At 45.4% G+C, this 19611-nt stretch overlaps 1 protein-coding gene across 1 annotated transcript in view; it reads left to right on the top strand.

Moving 5' to 3' along the window:
• lamb2l (laminin, beta 2-like) overlaps positions 1 to 19611 on the top strand; it is a 30611-nt gene that overhangs the window by 4464 nt on the left and 6536 nt on the right. Inside the window, exons 3-25 of the mRNA XM_039007427.1 lie at positions 126 to 261; positions 383 to 456; positions 659 to 847; positions 968 to 1031; positions 1175 to 1377; positions 1731 to 1851; positions 3720 to 3908; positions 4104 to 4283; positions 4382 to 4494; positions 4642 to 4721; positions 5115 to 5271; positions 7624 to 7764; positions 8329 to 8490; positions 10383 to 10504; positions 12778 to 12898; positions 13172 to 13364; positions 14063 to 14206; positions 16646 to 16877; positions 17018 to 17181; positions 17297 to 17521; positions 17742 to 17956; positions 18047 to 18143; positions 19087 to 19459. Coding sequence (XP_038863355.1) covers positions 126 to 261; positions 383 to 456; positions 659 to 847; positions 968 to 1031; positions 1175 to 1377; positions 1731 to 1851; positions 3720 to 3908; positions 4104 to 4283; positions 4382 to 4494; positions 4642 to 4721; positions 5115 to 5271; positions 7624 to 7764; positions 8329 to 8490; positions 10383 to 10504; positions 12778 to 12898; positions 13172 to 13364; positions 14063 to 14206; positions 16646 to 16877; positions 17018 to 17181; positions 17297 to 17521; positions 17742 to 17956; positions 18047 to 18143; positions 19087 to 19459 — 3695 coding nt within the window. The remainder of the gene's footprint in view (positions 1 to 125; positions 262 to 382; positions 457 to 658; positions 848 to 967; positions 1032 to 1174; positions 1378 to 1730; positions 1852 to 3719; positions 3909 to 4103; positions 4284 to 4381; positions 4495 to 4641; positions 4722 to 5114; positions 5272 to 7623; positions 7765 to 8328; positions 8491 to 10382; positions 10505 to 12777; positions 12899 to 13171; positions 13365 to 14062; positions 14207 to 16645; positions 16878 to 17017; positions 17182 to 17296; positions 17522 to 17741; positions 17957 to 18046; positions 18144 to 19086; positions 19460 to 19611) is intronic.

Genomic DNA, 19611 nt, shown 5'->3' with positions numbered 1-19611 from the left:
GTCGTAATTTAAGGAACATATCTATTTAAGTCAGCGTTACTGTATCACACACAAGTAAACAAATCCCAAATGGGGTCATCTGGTGTAAACATACTGTTACACCTTCTGATTATGTCTCCCTGTAGGAATTGGACAAGTGTTTTGCGTGTAACTCTCAGCGGCCTTATGACCCGTACTACCACAAAAACAGTCACCGCGTGGAGAACGTCATCCAACTCAAGGACAGCAACGAAGACCTCACATGGTGGCAGTCCGTCAACGGTGTGTGTTTGTGTGTCTGTGTCTGTGTGTTGTGTGTGTGTATGTGTGTATGTGTGTGTGTGTGTGAGTGTCTCTGCTGTAATAATCTCTCATTATGTTTTTTGTGATTTATTCCCTACAGGAGAGGAGGGTGTCAGTATCAGACTCAATCTGGAGGCAGAATTCCACTTCACTCACCTCATCATGAAGTTTAAGGTGAGAGTATGTGTGTGTGTGCTGCTGTATGATGCCAGCTCAGGAATTTGTTGAGTAATATCCAAGAGACAGGAATCCAAACTATCTCCAAACATATTATTAGCAATAAAACAGATGTGTAATAACTGTCACATAAATCATTCTGAGTAAGTCCCAGCCGTTCCTGAATTCTGTTCCGGCTGTTCCATCTCTCTTTCCAAAGACATTCCGACCGGCCGCCATGCTGATCGAGCGTTCGGCTGATTTTGGTCGCTCCTGGAGACCGTACCGTTATTTTGCCTACAACTGCACCAAGACGTTCCCACGCGTGCCCGCCCATGCCCTCCACTACATCAATGATGTCATCTGTGAGGAGAGATACTCTGACATCGAGCCCTCCACGGAAGGAGAGGTAAGGCCATGAAGCGAGTTAGGGACAATGATGGAGTTTCCTTCTTTAGATGAAGAAATGTGCATTTGCTGATTATCTGAGCTGTGAGATGACTCTCGTTTACTCTCTTTTCTCTTGCAGGTCATTTATAAAGTGCTCGATCCTGCCATACATGTGAAAGACCCATACAGTCTGGAGATTCAAGGTGAGACAAATACTTGGGAAATTAGATAAATTAAGAGGACAATCAGAGGACTACTGAAAGTGACCTAAAAACGATACATTTTATAGGACTCCATTAATTGACATAATGAAAGATTTGTGTAAACATCCCCTTTTATTCGGTAGAGCTGTTGCGGATCACCAACCTGCGGATCAACTTCACCAAGCTGCACACCCTGGGAGATAACCTGCTGGACCGGCGCTCTGACGTTCTGCAGAAGTACTACTACTCCCTGTATGAGCTGGTGGTGAGGGGCAGCTGCTTCTGCTACGGACACGCCTCAGAGTGTGCCCCCGTGCCAGGGGTTGATGCCAGGGACAGTGGCATGGTGGGTAGGACCGAGGCATAGAAAATATCCAGTCTCCGACTCTTTTTACTCCTCAGTTTGTGTCAGCTAGCCTAGCGGTTAATAGCGTTGGGCCAGTAACTGAAATGACGCTGGTTCGAATCCCGAGCCGTCTGGGTTTAAAATCTGCCAATGTGCCCCTGAGCCAGGTACTTAACCCTAATTGCTCCTGTAAATCGGTCTGGATAAGAGCGTCTGCTAAATGACAAAAATGAAAATGTCATATGTTGTCTGTCTGTGGGAACCCTTGGTCATTGCATATGCCGATGACTGTGATAAATGTCCAAGAGACAATGGTAGCTATCATGTTTTCTTTTTGTGTTGTGATTGGTCAGATCCATGGGCGATGTGTGTGTAAACACAACACTGAGGGGTTAAACTGTGAACGCTGCAGAGACTTCCACAACGACCTGGCCTGGAGCCCAGCCGAGGCCAACGACCCTCACACATGCAGAGGTGAGACTAAACTTTACTCACCTGTAGTGGTAAGACGACACACACTCACTTGGAGTGGGAGGAATCTGTGGATGTCGTCCAACCCTACAGTATATGTAGAAGTAACACTACAGTATATGTAGAAGTAACACTACAGTATATGTAGAAGTAACACTACAGGATATGTAGAAGTAACACTACAGTATATGTAGAAGTAACACTACAGTATATGTAGAAGTAACACTACAGTATATGTAGAAGTAACACTACAGGATATGTAGAAGTAACACTACAGGATATGTAGAAGTAACACTACAGGATATGTAGAAGTAACACTACAGTATATGTAGAAGTAACACTACAGGATATGTAGAAGTAACACTACAGGATATGTAGAAGTAACACTACAGTATATGTAGAAGTAACACTACAGGATATGTAGAAGTAACACTACAGGAGGATATGTAGAAGTAACACTACAGTATATGTAGAAGTAACACTACAGGATATGTAGAAGTAACACTACAGGATATGTAGAAGTAACACTACAGTATATGTAGAAGTAACACTACAGTATATGTAGAAGTAACACTACAGGATATGTAGAAGTAACACTACAGGATATGTAGAAGTAACACTACAGTATATGTAGAAGTAACACTACAGTATATGTAGAAGTAACACTACAGGATATGTAGAAGTAACACTACAGGATATGTAGAAGTAACACTACAGTATATGTAGAAGTAACACTACAGGATATGTAGAAGTAACACTACAGTATATGTAGAAGTAACACTACAGGATATGTAGAAGTAACACTACAGGATATGTAGAAGTAACACTACAGGATATGTAGAAGTAACACTACAGTATATGTAGAAGTAACACTACAGTATATGTAGAAGTAACACTACAGTATATGTAGAAGTAACACTACAGTATATGTAGAAGTAACACTACAGGATATGTAGAAGTAACACTACAGTATATGTAGAAGTAACACTACAGTATATGTAGAAGTAACACTACAGGATATGTAGAAGTAACACTACAGTATATGTAGAAGTAACACTACAGTATATGTAGAAGTAACACTACAGGATATGTAGAAGTAACACTACAGTATATGTAGAAGTAACACTACAGGATATGTAGAAGTAACACTACAGTATATGTAGAAGTAACACTACAGGATATGTAGAAGTAACACTACAGTATATGTAGAAGTAACACTACAGGATATGTAGAAGTAACACTACAGTATATGTAGAAGTAACACTACAGTATATGTAGAAGTAACACTACAGTATATGTAGAAGTAACACTACAGGATATGTAGAAGTAACACTACAGGATATGTAGAAGTAACACTACAGTATATGTAGAAGTAACACTACAGTATATGTAGAAGTAACACTACAGGATATGTAGAAGTAACACTACAGGATATGTAGAAGTAACACTACAGTATATGTAGAAGTAACACTACAGTATATGTAGAAGTAACACTACAGTATATGTAGAAGTAACACTACAGTATATGTAGAAGTAACACTACAGGATATGTAGAAGTAACACTACAGTATATGTAGAAGTAACACTACAGTATATGTAGAAGTAACACTACAGGATATGTAGAAGTAACACTACAGGATATGTAGAAGTAACACTACAGTATATGTAGAAGTAACACTACAGGATATGTAGAAGTAACACTACAGGATATGTAGAAGTAACACTACAGGATATGTAGAAGTAACACTACAGGATATGTAGAAGTAACACTACAGTATATGTAGAAGTAACACTACAGGATACACACAGCCGCAGAAACAACATGCTGCACCATTTCTGATGTTTGTGATTTTTTTTGCTTCTTTACTTAGAATGTAACTGTAACGGCCACGCCAGCCAGTGTCACTTTGACATGGCGGTGTACCTGGCCACGGGCAATGCCGGCGGTGGCGTCTGTGACCACTGTCTCCACAACACCATGGGACGCAACTGTGAGATGTGTAAACCATTTTACTACAAGGACCCCAGCAGGGACATCAGAGACCCCGCCGCTTGTACTGGTGAGCAAACCTGGAGTACAATACTTCAATCTAATGTTCTGCTGTCTGCATATCACTATCCATGTGTTTATGGTAACACAGTGTAGATGGACGACTCACTTTTGACCCATTTTGGTCTCTCTGCACACCACTCTCATCGTGTGACTGTTTCTCTGTCTCTCTCTATCGTCCTATTCACACTCTCCCTGTCCCCAGCGTGTGACTGTGATCCTGTGGGCTCCATGGAGGGAGGTGTGTGTGACAGCCACACAGACCTGGACATGGGCATGATTGCCGGGCAGTGCCGCTGTAAACTCAACGTTAAGGCCACCCGCTGTGACTACTGCAAGGAGGGTTACTACGGCCTGGCCCACAACGACCCACAGGGCTGCCAACGTGAGTGTGTATACCTTAACCTGTGTATGCATCTCTGTGTGTGTGTGTTGCCGCAGACAGTGTAAACCATATATGTGTCTACTGTTTGTTTCTCTCAGCGTGTAACTGTGACCCTCGTGGGACCATAATGCTGGGAGCACCATGTGACCAGATCAGTGGGGACTGCTCCTGTAAGAGATACGTCACAGGCCGCTACTGCAACCAGTGTCTGGTAAGACTGGCCCTGTGCTCTTTATATAGCCATCGTCCACCATCTCACACGCCGTGCCTATTCTGATGCCTCGTCTTCCATCTTGTAAGGATTGCGTTTCGGTTCTGAGGATGCGGTCGCCATGTTGTGTGTGTCCTCTCCTTTTAGCCGGAGTACTGGGGTCTCGGTAATGACCTAGCAGGCTGCCGAGCATGTGACTGTGACTTTGGTGGAGCCTACAGCAACAGGTACGTCTGACGTTTCAGGAGAATTGCTTCTCTCTCTCTCTCTCTCTCTCTCTCTCTCTCTCTCTCTCTCTCTCTCTCTCTCTCTCTCTCTCTCTCTCTCTCTCACTGTGTGTGTGTGTGTGTGTGTGTGTGTGTGTGTGTGTGTGTGTGTGTGTGTGTGTGTGTGTGTGTGTGTGTGTGTGTGTGTGTGTGTGTGTGTGTGTGTGTGTGTGTGTGTGTGTGTGATTAATGACACTGAATAGGACTTAGCACTTAGTGTGCTACAAGTATTCATTATTAGGTGTTAAATGGAATAATCGTACGTGCCTATCTTTCTTACCGTTTCTTGACTGGTAAGTTGTGAATGAACCAGGCTATGACGTCTGTGTATACTGTATGTCTGTCTGTACACAGGTGTATGGTAGAAAATGGCCAGTGTGACTGTAGGAGGCACCTGATTGGTCGTCAGTGTTCTGACGTGCAGCCTGGGTACTTCTGTGCCCCGCTAGACTACTACAAATATGAGGCAGAGGACGCCGTTGGCCACTCACCTAGTGACCACAACCTCCCGGTAAGCATATAGAGTGCAAACAGAACAACTGTACGATAGGGCACTATTGATAGATGTAAATGGAGTATAGTCTAGTGTGAACTTAGTCCTTAAAAGCATACCAGTGTTTGCTGTTCACAGCTCTCGCCTGCTTCACTGCTAAATGTACAAACCTTGAATATTATGTCCTTGCCTTGGAATATGTTAAGTCTTTATTTGTAGGACCGTTAGGAAGTGAAAGGTCTTTCTGTGGATTTGGTACTTTCTCTTGAGCTTTAAATAGTGTGTGTAAGCACCTTTCACTGATATACGATCCGACCTTGTGATTCTATATCGGTGCGATGGGGTTTTCAGACTAAACTTTTCCAATATTTGGTCTTGGGCACAAGTTGTTAACATAAGGAGATTTCATTGTATTATTTCATATTCAAGGTCATTCGTAGTGGATTAGAAACTGTATGTCTGTGTCGGTTCTGCTAAGTCTCTGTGTGGAACACTATCTGAGGTCTGTATCTGGGTCCTGTTGTGATGTTTGACTGCGTTTAGCTGTGCCTGGCAGGTACAGGCAGAGCTAGAGAGATGGGTATCAGACCAGGAGAATGTGTCTCTGTGTGGGCAGACCCACGACTCAGGAGTGTGTGTGTGTGTGTGTGTGTGTGTGTGTGTGTGTGTGTGTGTGTGTGTGTGTGTGTGTGTGTGTGTGTGTGTGTGTGTGTGTGTGTGTGTGTGTGTGTGTGTGTGTGTGTGTGTGTGTGTGTGTGTGGACTATGGAAGGTAAAGGGGTTTACACTCCTCTCTGTCCTCCAACCCATGTGAGAGTAAGATTGCTCAATCAGATTACCTGCTGCGTGTACAGACCCCCCACCTACTCACCCAGACAGTTGCTGGAACAGAACAGAACACATCAGACAGACAGACAGACAGACAGACAGACAACGGCTGCAGGCAGCAGGCCTCTGTTATGTTATCTCATATCATACCTCCTGTCTCCTCACTTCCCCCAGGACAAGCCTCAACATCCCCGACAAAAGCTCAATTTAAATAAGGAATGTGAAAGTATGAGATATATTATGTAAGAATCTGTTTGTAGAGTACAATAGAGTTCAGGACCAGGGGATTGTGGGTCATGCAGTAGCTGGACTCAGGGGTTAGTGTGTTGTCACTTTTGAAAACGTTATTTACTATAATGTGGTGTCAGGGGTGGTCATGTGGTGTCAAGGGTGGTCATGTGATAATAAACATTATTCTCTCTTGCACCACATCCCCTCTCTCTCTAGCTAACATGATACTGGTTATACTTTCTGATTTCCTGGCGTCTCTTTCTCTTTTTATTGACATGGCATCAGTTCATGCTTAGCATCAGCTCTAAGCCTGGTTCCTCTCTAGGTTTCTTCCTAGATTCCTGCCTTTTAGGCAGTTTTTCCTAGCCATTGTGCTTGTGCTTCAGCATTGCTTGCTGTTCAGACTGGGTATCTGTAAAGCACTTTGTGACAACTGCTGATGTAAAAAGGGCTTTATAAAATACATTTGATTGATTGATTGATCAGGTTTTCTCAGATTTCATAGCGTCATTCAAACTCTACTCTTTTGAGGGCGACCTTGCATTAGATGAGGGTGGCAGCATGATGTGTATATCAGAGGTCAGATAAGCGTGTTGGCTGGCGTATGTTTTGTCTGTTAGCTACAGTAGTAGTGTGCAGTGGGCCTGCAGACAGAGCGGAGCGCAGTAGCTCATAGACAGACACTCAGAGCTATGACACTGGCCCAGAGCTGAAGTGACCCGGAAAAAGATCAGACGGTAGAGGAGATGCCAGCCTGTCACAGAGAGTTAGTGCTGCCTGCCACACACATACACACACACAAAGCCACAGCTCTCTGCCTCTTTCTCTCTCTCCCACACACACACGATTTAAAAATATCTCTTAACAGCACCAGTCCCTCACATGCACTTTCTCTTTCTTTCTTTCTTTCTTTCTTTCTTTCTTTCTTTCTTTCTTTCTTTCTTTCTTTCTTTCTTTCTTTCTTTCTTTCTTTCTTTCTTTCTTTCTTTCTTTCTTTCTTTCTTTCTTTCTTTCTTCTCTCTCTCTCTCTCTCTCTCTCTCTCTCTCTCTCTCTCTCTCTCTCTCTTTCTTTCTTTCTTTCTTTCTTTCTTTCTTTCTTTCTTTCTTTCTTTCTTTCTTTCTTTCTTTCTTTCTTTCTCTCTCTCTCTCTCTGTTGGAATGAATGTAAAAGTTTCCATTTAATATCCTCATGGTCACTCGTTTCAGCCTAGTCAAGGTACAGCTCCTAGCAAGGCAGGTACGCTAAGTCTATAAAGTCGGTAGTCAGTAAATCAGTTGAACTAATCCTCTCCTCCACCTCTCCTCTCCCCAGGGCAAGGCCAGGCCCCAGGCTGAGATTGACTGTGTGGAGCACCTCAACAACCAGCTGAGGAGACACAGACGCCACAGACGCATCGCCACCACCCAGCAGCAGAGGGCAGCACTGAGACGCATCCGCCAGCTGCAGCAAACGGTAACACTCCCTGTCTGTTCCCTTCATATAAATAAATACTACTACTGACCTCTATGGTTCCCTCTGATTTCCCTTTGCCTTGAACCACGGCAAAGCGATTTCATATCGGCTGAATGATTACATTATCACATACAGAGCGATTGGGATGTTTAGGTTTTTCAGTGCAATTTAAAGAGCTCTGTTGATATATCTCAGTGAAAGTGGTCCGCACATGGTAGAGATAGTGGAGAATGTCTCCACACAGACATATTCCATAGACTAGTCAGGTGGTTATGGGGTGGGCTGTGGGCGCAGGCAACCAGGGCTTGACAGCAGGAATCTGAGTCCACCCATACAGTCCATACAGGTATGTGTTTGTTTAACCAGCTCCCTGGATAGTCTCTCTCCTCCACCACAGACTAGATTACCTGTCAAGGATGACTAAACAGGGCTGTTTTAGATGCTGTTCACTTGACTCCTCTTGTTGGCATAGTTCAGTATGCAGGCAGGAATGTACACCTGTTGACTTTGAGGGTCCAGTTAATCGTGTTTGTTCACGGGTCATCTTCTATGTGTGTGTTCCAGCCTGATGTAAGGAGTGTTCACAGGGAGAGATCTCAGGGTCACATGGTCACCTGGACTGGACCTGGTTTTGCCCGGGTCAAGGATGGCGCTGGACTGGTCTTCACAATAGACAACATCCCCCATGCCATGGAGTATGACATCATGATCCGCTATGAGCCAGAGGTACACTCTCAGAGTTCCTCCATGTCTTCCCCACAATGAACCATATACAGTGTATTCAGAAAGTATTCAGACCCCTTGAATTTTTTCACATTTTGTTACATTACAGCCATATTTTGAAATTGATTAAATTAATTGTTTTCCTCATCAATCTACACACAGTACCCCATAATGAAAAAGCGAAAAGAGGTTTTTAGAAATGCTTGCAAATGTATTACAAATAAAAAACTGAAATACCTTATTTACATAAGTATTCAGACCCTTTGCTATGAGACTCGAAATTGAGCTCAGGTGCATCCTGTTTCTATTGATCATCCTTGAGATGTTACTACAACTTGATTGGAGTCTACCTGTGGTAAATTAAATTGATTGGACATGATTTGGAAAGGCACACACCTGTCTATATAAGGAGCCACAGTTGACAGTGTATGTCAGAGCAAAAACCAAGCCATGAGGTCGAAAGAATTGTCCGTAGAGCTCCGAGACAGGATTGTGTCGAGGCACAGATCTGGGAAGGGTACAAAAATATTTCTGCAGCATTGAAGGTCCCCAAGAAGACAGTGGCCTCCATTATTCTTGGAAGAATAATGGAAGAAGTTTGGAACCACCAAGACTCTTCCTAGAGCTGGCCACCCGGCCAAACTGAGCAATCAGGGGAGAAGGGACTTGGCCAGGGATGTGACCAAGAACCCAATGGTCAGTCTGACAAAGCTCTAGAGTTCTTCTGTGGAGTTGGGAGAACATAACAGAAGGACAACCATCGCTGCAGCACTCCACCAATCAGGCCTTTATGGTAGAGTGGCTAGACCGAAGCCACTTCTCAGTAAAAGGCACATGAGAGCCCGCTAAAGGTCTCTCAGACCATGAGAAACCAGAATCTCTGGTCTGATGAAACCATGATTGAACTCTTTGGCCTGAATGCCAAGCGTCATGTCTGGAGGAAACCCGCATCATGCTGTGGGGATGTTTTCAGTGGCAGGGACTGGATCGAGGGAAAGATGAACAGAGCAACGTACAGAGAGATCCTTGATGAAAACCTGCTCCAGAGCGCTCAGGACCTCAGAATGGGGCGAAGGTTCACCTTCCAACAGGACAACGACCCTAAGCAACCCGATCGAACATCTCTGGAGAAACCTAAAAATAGCTGTGCAGCGACGCTCCCCATCCAACCTGACAGAGCTTGAGAGGATCTGCAGAGAAGAATGGGAGAAACTCCCCAAATACAGGTGTGCCAAGCTTGTAGCATCATACCCAAGAAGACACAAGGCTGTAATCGCTGCCAAAGGTGTTTCAACAAAGTACTGAGTAAAGGGTCAATACTGTTTTTTTATATATATGAATTTATAAAAACCTGTTTTTGCTTTGTCATTATGGGTTATTGTGTATAGATTGATATATTTATATATATATTTTAAATCAATTTTAGAATAAGGCTGTAACGTAACAAAATGTGGAAAAAGTGAAGGGGTCTGTATACTTTCAGAATGGCACCTTAATTCAAACCCAATGTACAATATTACAGTATGACAAGATTACACCATCTGAAATAAAATGTCTGAATGTCGTCTCCCTCATTTTATGTTCTCCACAGGGGGTAGTTGGAAATGATAATTGTGATTACATTTGACATTTACATTTTAGTCATTTAGCAGACGCTCTTCTCCAGAGCAACTTAGTGCATTCATCTTAAGATAGCTAGGTGGGACAATCACATATCACAGTCATAGTAATTCAAACCGTTCCTCAATAAAGCAGACATCAGCAAAGCCGGTGCTGGTAAGAAAAGACAAGGGCGAGTGTCAGTGCAGGAACAATGCAACAGTGTAACAATGGAACAGTGTAAAACAAATGCTGCTTCCTACCTTTAAAACACTGTCTGTTATGTGTGTGTGTAGTCTACTGAGGACTGGGAGACCATAGTGAGTGTTACCTCCCTGCTGCTGCCCACCAGCTCCCGCTGTGGCAACCTGCTTCCCACTGAACAGCTCTACACTGTCACCCTGCCGCACAACAGGAGGTACTACTGACACCTACAGCATGTGTGTGTACGTGTGTGTACGTGTGTGTACGTGTGTGTGCGTGTGCATGAGAGAGAGAGTTTTAGGGTGAGAGAGAGAGAGAGGGTTTTAGTACAGGTTTTAATTGTTGTGTATGTTTCCCATATATGTGTCATTAACGTGTGCCAACCTGTATATCAGTGTGTGTGTGGTCTTTTGCTTATTACCCAGGTATAAATCTAACAGTGACTCCTATTATATTATCTAAACCTCTAGCAATGTTTACAATCCAGCTGATCATCTGGTAACTAAGGATTTCACAACATTCCTGAAGGGGTATTTTGGATATTTCACTGTTAGGATACAGAGGAGCCAACATACTGTCTCCTGTAACTTGGTTCTGGCCAAACACATGGGTGTGAGAGCACATTCTTCTGTTAAAGTAAATTGATAGTGTATTGAGATTGAGTAACCGTGAAAACGCCCAGTCTAGGTGAGAGCAAGTTCCTGTCGGTTCACTGAGTTCGTTTTACATTTATTTAGCTGAGCGCCTCCTTGAGATTGCAGATGGTTACGATAAAAGCTTGCCAGAAGATAACGCATGAATGATTTGTCTGAGAAAATGTTCCCTGTGTGTATGGCTGTTCACAATGACTGTTCACCCGGGAGGGGGGCCTTACAGTGAATAGGAGAACATGTACTTGATTACAGGTAATATACAGTACACTGTTTGCTATCAGCAATAAAGATGTAGTCCTTGTTGTGTTCCGTTCCTCTGAACTTTGCTTTGGGAAATAGTCCTGCCACCACATTCCTCTGTATATGGACGCGCCTGTCGTGCAGCATGCTCTTTGTCCACACTCATTCTCTCACACTCTGTCAACCATCACCATGGAGACTGGCCAGTCCAACTCTTCCTCTCCTTCTCCACCCCATCTAATAAAGACTCTGACGGTCTACCTCTCTGTTTTTACCTGCCTAGTATGGTCTGTACCCCGGCTATTCTCTGGTCAACCAACCTATACATGTTGAGAAACTTCCCTTAGAATGAACTTTAGTGTAACGAAGAGTTCTTTCCCTAGCCCGGATCTTACTGGCTCACTGGACCGTGGCTCCCCCTGCTGTTCTGCTCTATGATTGGTGCCTCAGGCAGAACCAATTAGCAAAGTGACCCAAAACACAGACAGCGAGTCAGAAGTCAGACAGGATGCCAGGGCAAAGAGGGCAAACAAGGAGGGCACTAGGCATACAGTGGCTGGTAGACTGGATCACACAGTCTTTGTTGAGAGTAGAGCGATTAAAAAGGTGGTGGGGTATAAACTCCTCCTCTTTATGAACTCAAAGACCTGTCCTCAATTATTTGTGTGCAATTAGTTTCTGTGGAATGCAGCACATCTAAAAACACACAATGGATAGGTTTTTTGTTACCACGTCTGTGTCTCCTTCTGTTGTCTGTTTACCAGTGTTGAAGAGCAGGAGGAGAAAGGCCCTCTGACAGAGACTGTTCATCTGTCTCTTTCAATCAAGGGGTCCCAGACCTCTCTGTTTCATCCTGTCCCTGTCCCTACTGTATGTGTGTTTGTATAGTGTCTGTGGGTGAGTATGTGTGTTTGTATAGTGTCTGTGGGTGAGTATGTGTGTTTGTATAGTGTCTGTGGGTGAGTATGTGTGTTTGTATAGTGTCTGTGGGTGAGTATAGGGTCCGTGGGTGAGTATGTGTGTTTGTATAGTGTCTGTGGGTGAGTATGTGTGTTTGTATAGTGTCTGTGGGTGAGTATTTGTGTTTGTATAGTGTCTGTGGGTGAGTATGTGTGTTTGTATAGTGTCTGTGGGTGAGTATGTGTGTTTGTATAGTGTCTGTGGGTGAGTATAGGGTCCGTGGGTGAGTATGTGTGTTTGTATAGTGTCTGTGGGTGAGTATGTGTGTTTGTATAGTGTCTGTGGGTGAGTATTTGTGTTTGTATAGTGTCTGTGGGTGAGTATGTGTGTTTGTATAGTGTCTGTGGGTGAGTATGTGTGTTTGTATAGTGTCTGTGGGTGAGTATTTGTGTTTGTATTGTGTTTGTGGGCGTGAATGTGTTTTTGTATTTGTATTTATTATGGATCCCAATTAGCTGCTGCCAAAGTCTGTGCGTCATCTGGTGACAAGGCTAGCTTTGATTTCTTTCACTTTTATTTTTCTGCCTGTATTTCTTTTCATCTTTAAAGGGCCATACGGCTGTGTCACAACTCACACAGGAACAATGTCATATCAGAGTGTCTGCTAAGAGAATCTCTTTGTGTGACCCAACAGGTATGTCCAGATGCCCAGGCCTTTCTGCTTTGAGCCCAGTAACCGTTATGTCGTGGCCATCAGATTCCAGCGCCACGGAGTGTCCCAGAGACACCTGACCGCTTTCATCCTTGTTGATTCGGTGAGTCAGTCAGACTCTGGCATGACAGCCCCGCATTAGATGGAGCTCATGTAAAACAGGAAGCAAAATGACCGTTTTATGTGTGTGAGGGAACAATCAGCAGTGATGTGATAATAACTATTGACCAGATACCGCAACCTAGTGGTCTGAATACAAAAGTGCACTTACATTAAGAGTAAGACCGCAATAGTTACCAAATTCACTTTACATTTCACCTCCTTTCACCTCTCACTCACCTTCTTTACTACCTTTCATCCCTCCATTCCTCCCCAGCTGGTGCTGATCCCCAAGTACACGGAGCTGCTTGGTTTCCAGGGTAACGACCCCGCGGCGGAGGAGCGCCGTGATGAGATGGTGCGCTACATGTGTCTGGACTCCTTCATGGCCATGCCCATGCCCATGCTGGCAGAGATGTGCACCAAGCTCATCTGCAGCATCTCTGCCATCCTGCATGATGGAGCTCTGCGTGAGTGGACACTCTGCACAGCCACACACTGAACCGGGGGGTCAGGGGTCAAATATCAAAGGAAAGGGAACATTAGGCAACACCTCCATTAATGCCTTCTTATCGAATAATGGGTGTCAAATACTTCTCCGGTCCAACTATTGAATCACTTTACTTACCAATCTACTATTACAAGCTGCACTATAATCAGTAACACAATGTAACCAGTGTTGGCAACAATGTTTCAGTAAGAATCGCTGTTGGCTCCTTGATTTGGTGCTAGAAGTCGCTAGATTGCGTTTTGCGACGACGTCACAGCATCAATTTGCTGCGGTCCCCGACGTAGCGTTTTCGCTTCCTCTCCCGCCACGCACCCCCTCCCCTTGAGCTTCTCTGCCTGTGTGTGTACCGTTGCTGTGACTTTGTTGCCCAGACAGCTTCTCCCACTCAAAGTCACTAAATTCTATCAAAACCATAGAAATTCTCAGTGGCAAAACTCCTCAAAAGAAGCCTGAAAAGTTGTGCATTTGTCACTAGCCTCTTTTACCAATAAAATTAGCTGGAGTGGCCTGCAAATTTACTAAATATAGCGACCACGTTGCTAAATTGGCAACACTGAATGTAACTCTGTTGTAACACCATTTGATATGGTCTCCGTATGCCATCACCCATGGCTTGTTTGACTAAACACTTTTCTTCTCCTCTCATGTTCCCTACAGAATGTCAGTGCGACCCCCAGGGGTCTCTCAGTGCTGAGTGTGACAGGGTCGGAGGTCAGTGTCGCTGTAAACCCAACGTGATTGGACAACGGTGTGACCAGTGTGCACCTGGCACTTACGGCTTTGGACCATATGGCTGTACTGGTGAGTGAGCACTGGCATCTTTCAGTCATGAATCATATCTTTGTTTAATATATATATATACAATGCCTTCGGAAAGTATTCAGACCATTTGACTTTTTCCACATTTTGTTACTTTACAGCCAATCTACACACAATACCGCATAATGTCAAAGCAAAAACAGGTTTTTCGAAATGTTTGCTCATTTATTGAAAATAAAAAACTTAAACATCACATTTACATAAGTATTCAGACCCTTTACTCAGTACTTTGTTTAAGTACCTTTGGCAGCGATTACAGCATCAAGTCTTCTTGGGTGTGACGCTACAAGCTTGGCACACCTGTATTTGGGGAGTTTCTACAGATCCTCTCAAGTTCTGTCAGGTTGGATGGGGAGCATTGCTGGACAGCTATTTTCAGCTCTCTCCAGAGATGTTCGATAGGGTTCCCACTCTAGGCTCTGGCTGGGCCACTCAGGGACATTCAGAGACTTGTCCCAAAGTCACTCCTGCGTTGTCTTGGCTGTGTGTTTAGGGTCGTTTTCCTGATGGAAGGTGAACCTTCACCCCAGTCTGAGGTCCTGAGCGCGCTGGAGCAGGTTTTCATCAAGGATATCTCTGTACTTTGCTCCGTTCATCTTTCCCTCGATCCTGACTAGTCTCCCAGTCCCTGCCGCTGAAAACATCCCCACAGCATGATGCTGCCACCACCATGCTTCACCGTAGGGATGGTGCCAGGTTTCCTCCAGACGTGACGCTTGGCATTCAGGCCAAAGAGTTCAATCATGGTTTCATTAGACCAGAGAATCTTGCTTCTCATGGTCTGAGAGTCTTTAGGTGCCTTTTGGAAAACTGCCTTTTACTGAGTAGCGGCTTCCGTCTGGCCACTCTACCACAAAGGCCTGATTGGTGGAGTGCTGCAGAGATGGTTGTCCTTCTGGAAGGCTCTCCCATCTCCACAGAGGAACTCTAGAGCTCTGTCAGAGTGACCACCTCTCTGACCAAGGCCCTTCTCCCTCGGTTGCTCAGTTTGGCCAGGCGGCCAGCTCTAGGAAGATTCTTGGTGGTTCCAAACTTCTTCCATTTAAGAATGATGGAGGCCACTGTGTTCTTGGGGACCTTCAATGCTTTTTGGAACCCTTCCCCAGATCTGTGCCTCGACACATCCTATCTCTGAGCTCTACGGACAATTCCTTCGACCTCATGGCTTGGTTTTTGCTCTGACCTGCACTGTCAACTTTGAGACCTTATATAGACAGGTGTGTGCCTTTCCAAATCATGTCCAATCAATTGAATTTACCACAGGTGGACTCCAATCAAGTTGGAGAAACATCTCAAGTATGATCAATGGAAACAGGACACACCTGAGCTCAATTTCTAGTCTCATAGCAAGGGGTCTGAATACTTATGTAAATAAGGTATTTCTGTTTTTATTTGTAATATATTTGCAAACATTTCTAAAAACCTGTTTTCGCTTTTTCATAATGGGGTACTGTGTGTAGATTGATATTTAACCCATTTTAGAATAGGGCTGTAAGGTAACAAAATGTGTAAAAAATCAAGGGGTCTGAATACTTTCCCGAAGGCACTGTATATATATATATATCAGTGTAGATGAAGGGGAGGAGACAGGTTAAACAATGATTTTTAAGCCTTGAGGCAATTGAGACATGGATTGTGTATGTGTGCCATTCAGAGGTTGAATGACAAAAGATGTAAGTGCCTTTGAACGGGGTATGGTAGTAGGTGCCAGGCACACCGGTTTGTGTCAAGAACAGCAACGCTACTGGGTTTTACACGCTCAACAGTTTCCTGTGTGTATCAAGAATGGTCCACCACCCAAAGGACATCCAGCCAACTTGACACAACTGTGGGAAGCATTGGAGTCAACATGGGCCAGCATCCCTGTGGAATGCTCTTGACACCTTGTAGGGGCCACGCCCTGACAAATTGAGGCGGTTCTGAAGGGAAAAGGGGATTCAACTCATAATGTTTTGTACACTCAGTGTATATATATATATATATATGTCCTTTGGGTGGTGGACCATTCTTGATACACACAGTTTCACAGGAAACTGTTGAGCGTGTAAAACCCAGTAGCGTTGCTGTTCTTGACACAAACCGGTGTGCCTGGCACCTACTACCATACCCCGTTCAAAGGCACTTACATCTTTTGTCATTCAACCTCTGAATGGCACACATACACAATCCATGTCTCAATTGCCTCAAGGCTTAAAAATCATTGTTTAACCTGTCTCCTCCCCTTCATCTACACTGATTGAAGTGGATTTAACAAGTGACAATAAGGGATCATGTCTTTCACCTGGATTCAGCTGGTCAGTCTATGTCATGGAATACTATATATGGCATGTGCTACATCTTGTGTGTGTCAAACATTGGATAACCTCACACAACATCCAAAATACTATTTCCCCTTCTCTCTTTCTTCCTCTCCCTTCACAGCCTGTGACTGCCATTCCCAGGGCTCTCTGGGGCACCAGTGTGACCCGGTGACGGGGCAGTGCCCGTGCAGACAGGGGGCCAGTGGGCGCCAGTGTTCAGACTGCCAGCCTGGCCAGTGGGGCTTCCCCAGCTGCAGGCCATGCCAGTGTAACGGTCACACTGATGACTGCAACCCGCAGACAGGGGAGTGCCAGACCTGCAGAGACTACACTGATGGACAGTACTGTGAAAGGTGGGCAGCGGGAGTGAGATAGACAGGGTAGTGTGGTTGGATCAGATAGTTGTTTGATCAGTAATAGTCCAATAGATAATAGTATGATGATGGGTAATGCACAATACTCAAATACACATGTTCTGTCCCTCCCTGCCCAGGTGTGTGAATGGTTTCTTTGGGAACCCAGTGCTGGGGTCTGGAGATCACTGTCGACCATGTCCCTGTCCTGGGAACCCAGGAAGTGGACACTCCAATGGGGACTCCTGTCACACTGACATCTCATCCAATCAGATCCTCTGCAACTGTAAACAGGGATATACAGGTGAGTCCCAATGATACAGTTTAGCTCACAAAAAATGCATCCTAGCTTGGTTTATCGGCATTTCACTTATTTACCTAACCCTAACCCCTCAACTCTAACCTAACCCCTACCCTAGGCCCTCGCTGTGAACGCTGTGCCCCTGGTTACTATGGCAACACTGAGCACCCAGGCGGGCAGTGCCACCCCTGCCAGTGCAGTGGCAACATCGACACCCAGGACCCAGAGTCATGTGACCCCAGGACAGGACAATGCCTGAGGTGCCTGTACAACACGGACGGCGCCTCCTGCTCCGACTGTAAACGTGGTTACTTCGGCAACGCCCTGGCCCAGGACTGCAGGCGTGAGTTACTACATGACAATAGATGGTTGAACCTCTAATGAGTTCTCTGTCTGCGTTTTCTTATGTGTGTAAGGGACTGGTCATGCCCACTGGAAACAAACAATTGGCATTTGTGATGATACGTGTCTGCAGGGCACATTCGCTCAATTATATAGTACAACCTTCTCTGCTCTGTGAGTGTTGTATTGTGTCTGACATTTGTGTCTTATTCCATCTGCAGGTTGCACATGTGTAACAGCAGGTACACAGCAGTCCTACTGCACTGCCGGTCATTGCCACTGTGACAGACAGACAGGAGCATGCCCGTGTCGGGACAACGTGGTCGGCCACAACTGTGACCAGTGTGCCCCCGACTACTGGAACTATGGCACAGACAGAGGGTGTGAGCGGTGTGGCTGCCACCCTCTGCACGCTATGGGATCACATTGCAACATGGTAGGCCCTATAGTTGGGAAAGGCAGTTTTACATACTTTTGTTTCGTGTACTTGACTTTATCAGTGGTATCCCTCTCTGTCTGCCTGTAGTTTAGTGGACAGTGTCACTGTCAGCAAGGCTTTGGGGGAAGGCAGTGCACTGAGTGTGAGCAGTTCCATTGGGGAGACCCACGTGTGCAGTGTGAAGGTGATCACATGACACAGTTCAATAAGTTTTTCAAAGTATGTCTTTAATTCTATATTCTGCATTACTGCCATCTTCATATTCACTATGTATATCTTCATGTGTATCTCTCTACTCCCTCTCCATCTCTCCCCCTCTCCCTCTCTTTCCCTCTCCATCTCTCTCCCCCTCTCCATCTCTCTACTCCCTCTCCATCTCTCTACTCCCTCTTCTTCTCTCCATCTCTCTACTCCCTCTCCATCTCTCTCCCCCTCTCCATCTCTCTCCCCCTCTCCATCTCTCTGTCCCTCTCCATCTCTCTACTCCCTCTCCATCTCTCTTTCCCTCTCCATCTCTCTTTCCCTCTCTATCTCTCTTTCCCTCTCCATCTATCTACTCCCTCTCCATCTCTCTCCCCCTCTTCATCTCTCTTTCCCTCTCATCTCTCTTTCCCTCTCCATCTCTCTCCCTCTCCATCGCTCTACTCCCTATCCATCTCTCTCCCCCTCTTCATCTCTCTTTCCCTCTCCATCTCTCTATCTCTCTTTCCCTCTCCATCTATCTACTCCCTCTCCATCTCTCTCCCCCTCTCCATCTCTCTTTCCCTCTCCATCTCTCTCCCTCTCCATCGCTCTACTCCCTCTCCATCTCTCTCCCCCTCTTCATCTCTCTTTCCCTCTCCATCTCTCTACTCCCTCTCCATCTCTCTTTCCCTCTCCATCTCTCTCCCCCTCTCCATTTCTCTACTGCCACATCTCTCTCCCCCTCTCATCTCTCTACTCCTTCTCCATCGCTCTACGCCCTCTCCATCTCTCTCCCCCTCTCCATCTCTCCCCCTCTCCATCTCTCTACTTCCTCTCCATCTCCCTACATCTCTCTACTCTCTCTCCATCTTTCTCCCCCTCTCCATCAATCTCCCCCTCTCCATCTCTCTCCATCTCTCTACTCCCTCTCCCTCTTCCCTCAGAGTGTAACTGTCACCCTTTGGGCTCGGAGATGGCCCAGTGTGACCGTGTGACGGGGGTGTGTGAGTGTAGGGAGGGGGCGGTGGGGCGGCAGTGTGACGAGTGTGCCCGCGGGTTCACCGGGGTTTTCCCTAAGTGTGTCCGGTGCCACCCCTGCTTTGAGCTCTGGGACGATGCAGTGTGTATGATCCGCCGGGACCTGGACCACATCCACCATGAAATCCACAAGATCCTGGAGAGCGGAGAGACGCCCGGGGTGGGAGACAAACGCATCAGCGAGCTGGAGAACAAACTGGCCCAGGTACAGGACCTGATCCGAGACGGAGACTGGGACAGACTACACCAGCTGATTGGCCAGTCCATCGATGACCTCAGGTAACAGCGTCATACTGTAATGTACTGTAGATGGTACTAGACTGGAAGTGCTCTTTGACCTCTTGCAGTGTAGAGAAGTTCAATCCACTGATGACATACTAACAAAGTACATACATAAAACAGGATTCTGTGTGAAAATGACAATGCCCACT

Source organism: Salvelinus namaycush, chromosome 14 (assembly GCF_016432855.1).
Source record: "Salvelinus namaycush isolate Seneca chromosome 14, SaNama_1.0, whole genome shotgun sequence".
Lineage (NCBI taxonomy): Eukaryota > Metazoa > Chordata > Actinopteri > Salmoniformes > Salmonidae > Salvelinus > Salvelinus namaycush.
This window is presented reverse-complemented; position numbering and strand designations above follow the sequence as displayed.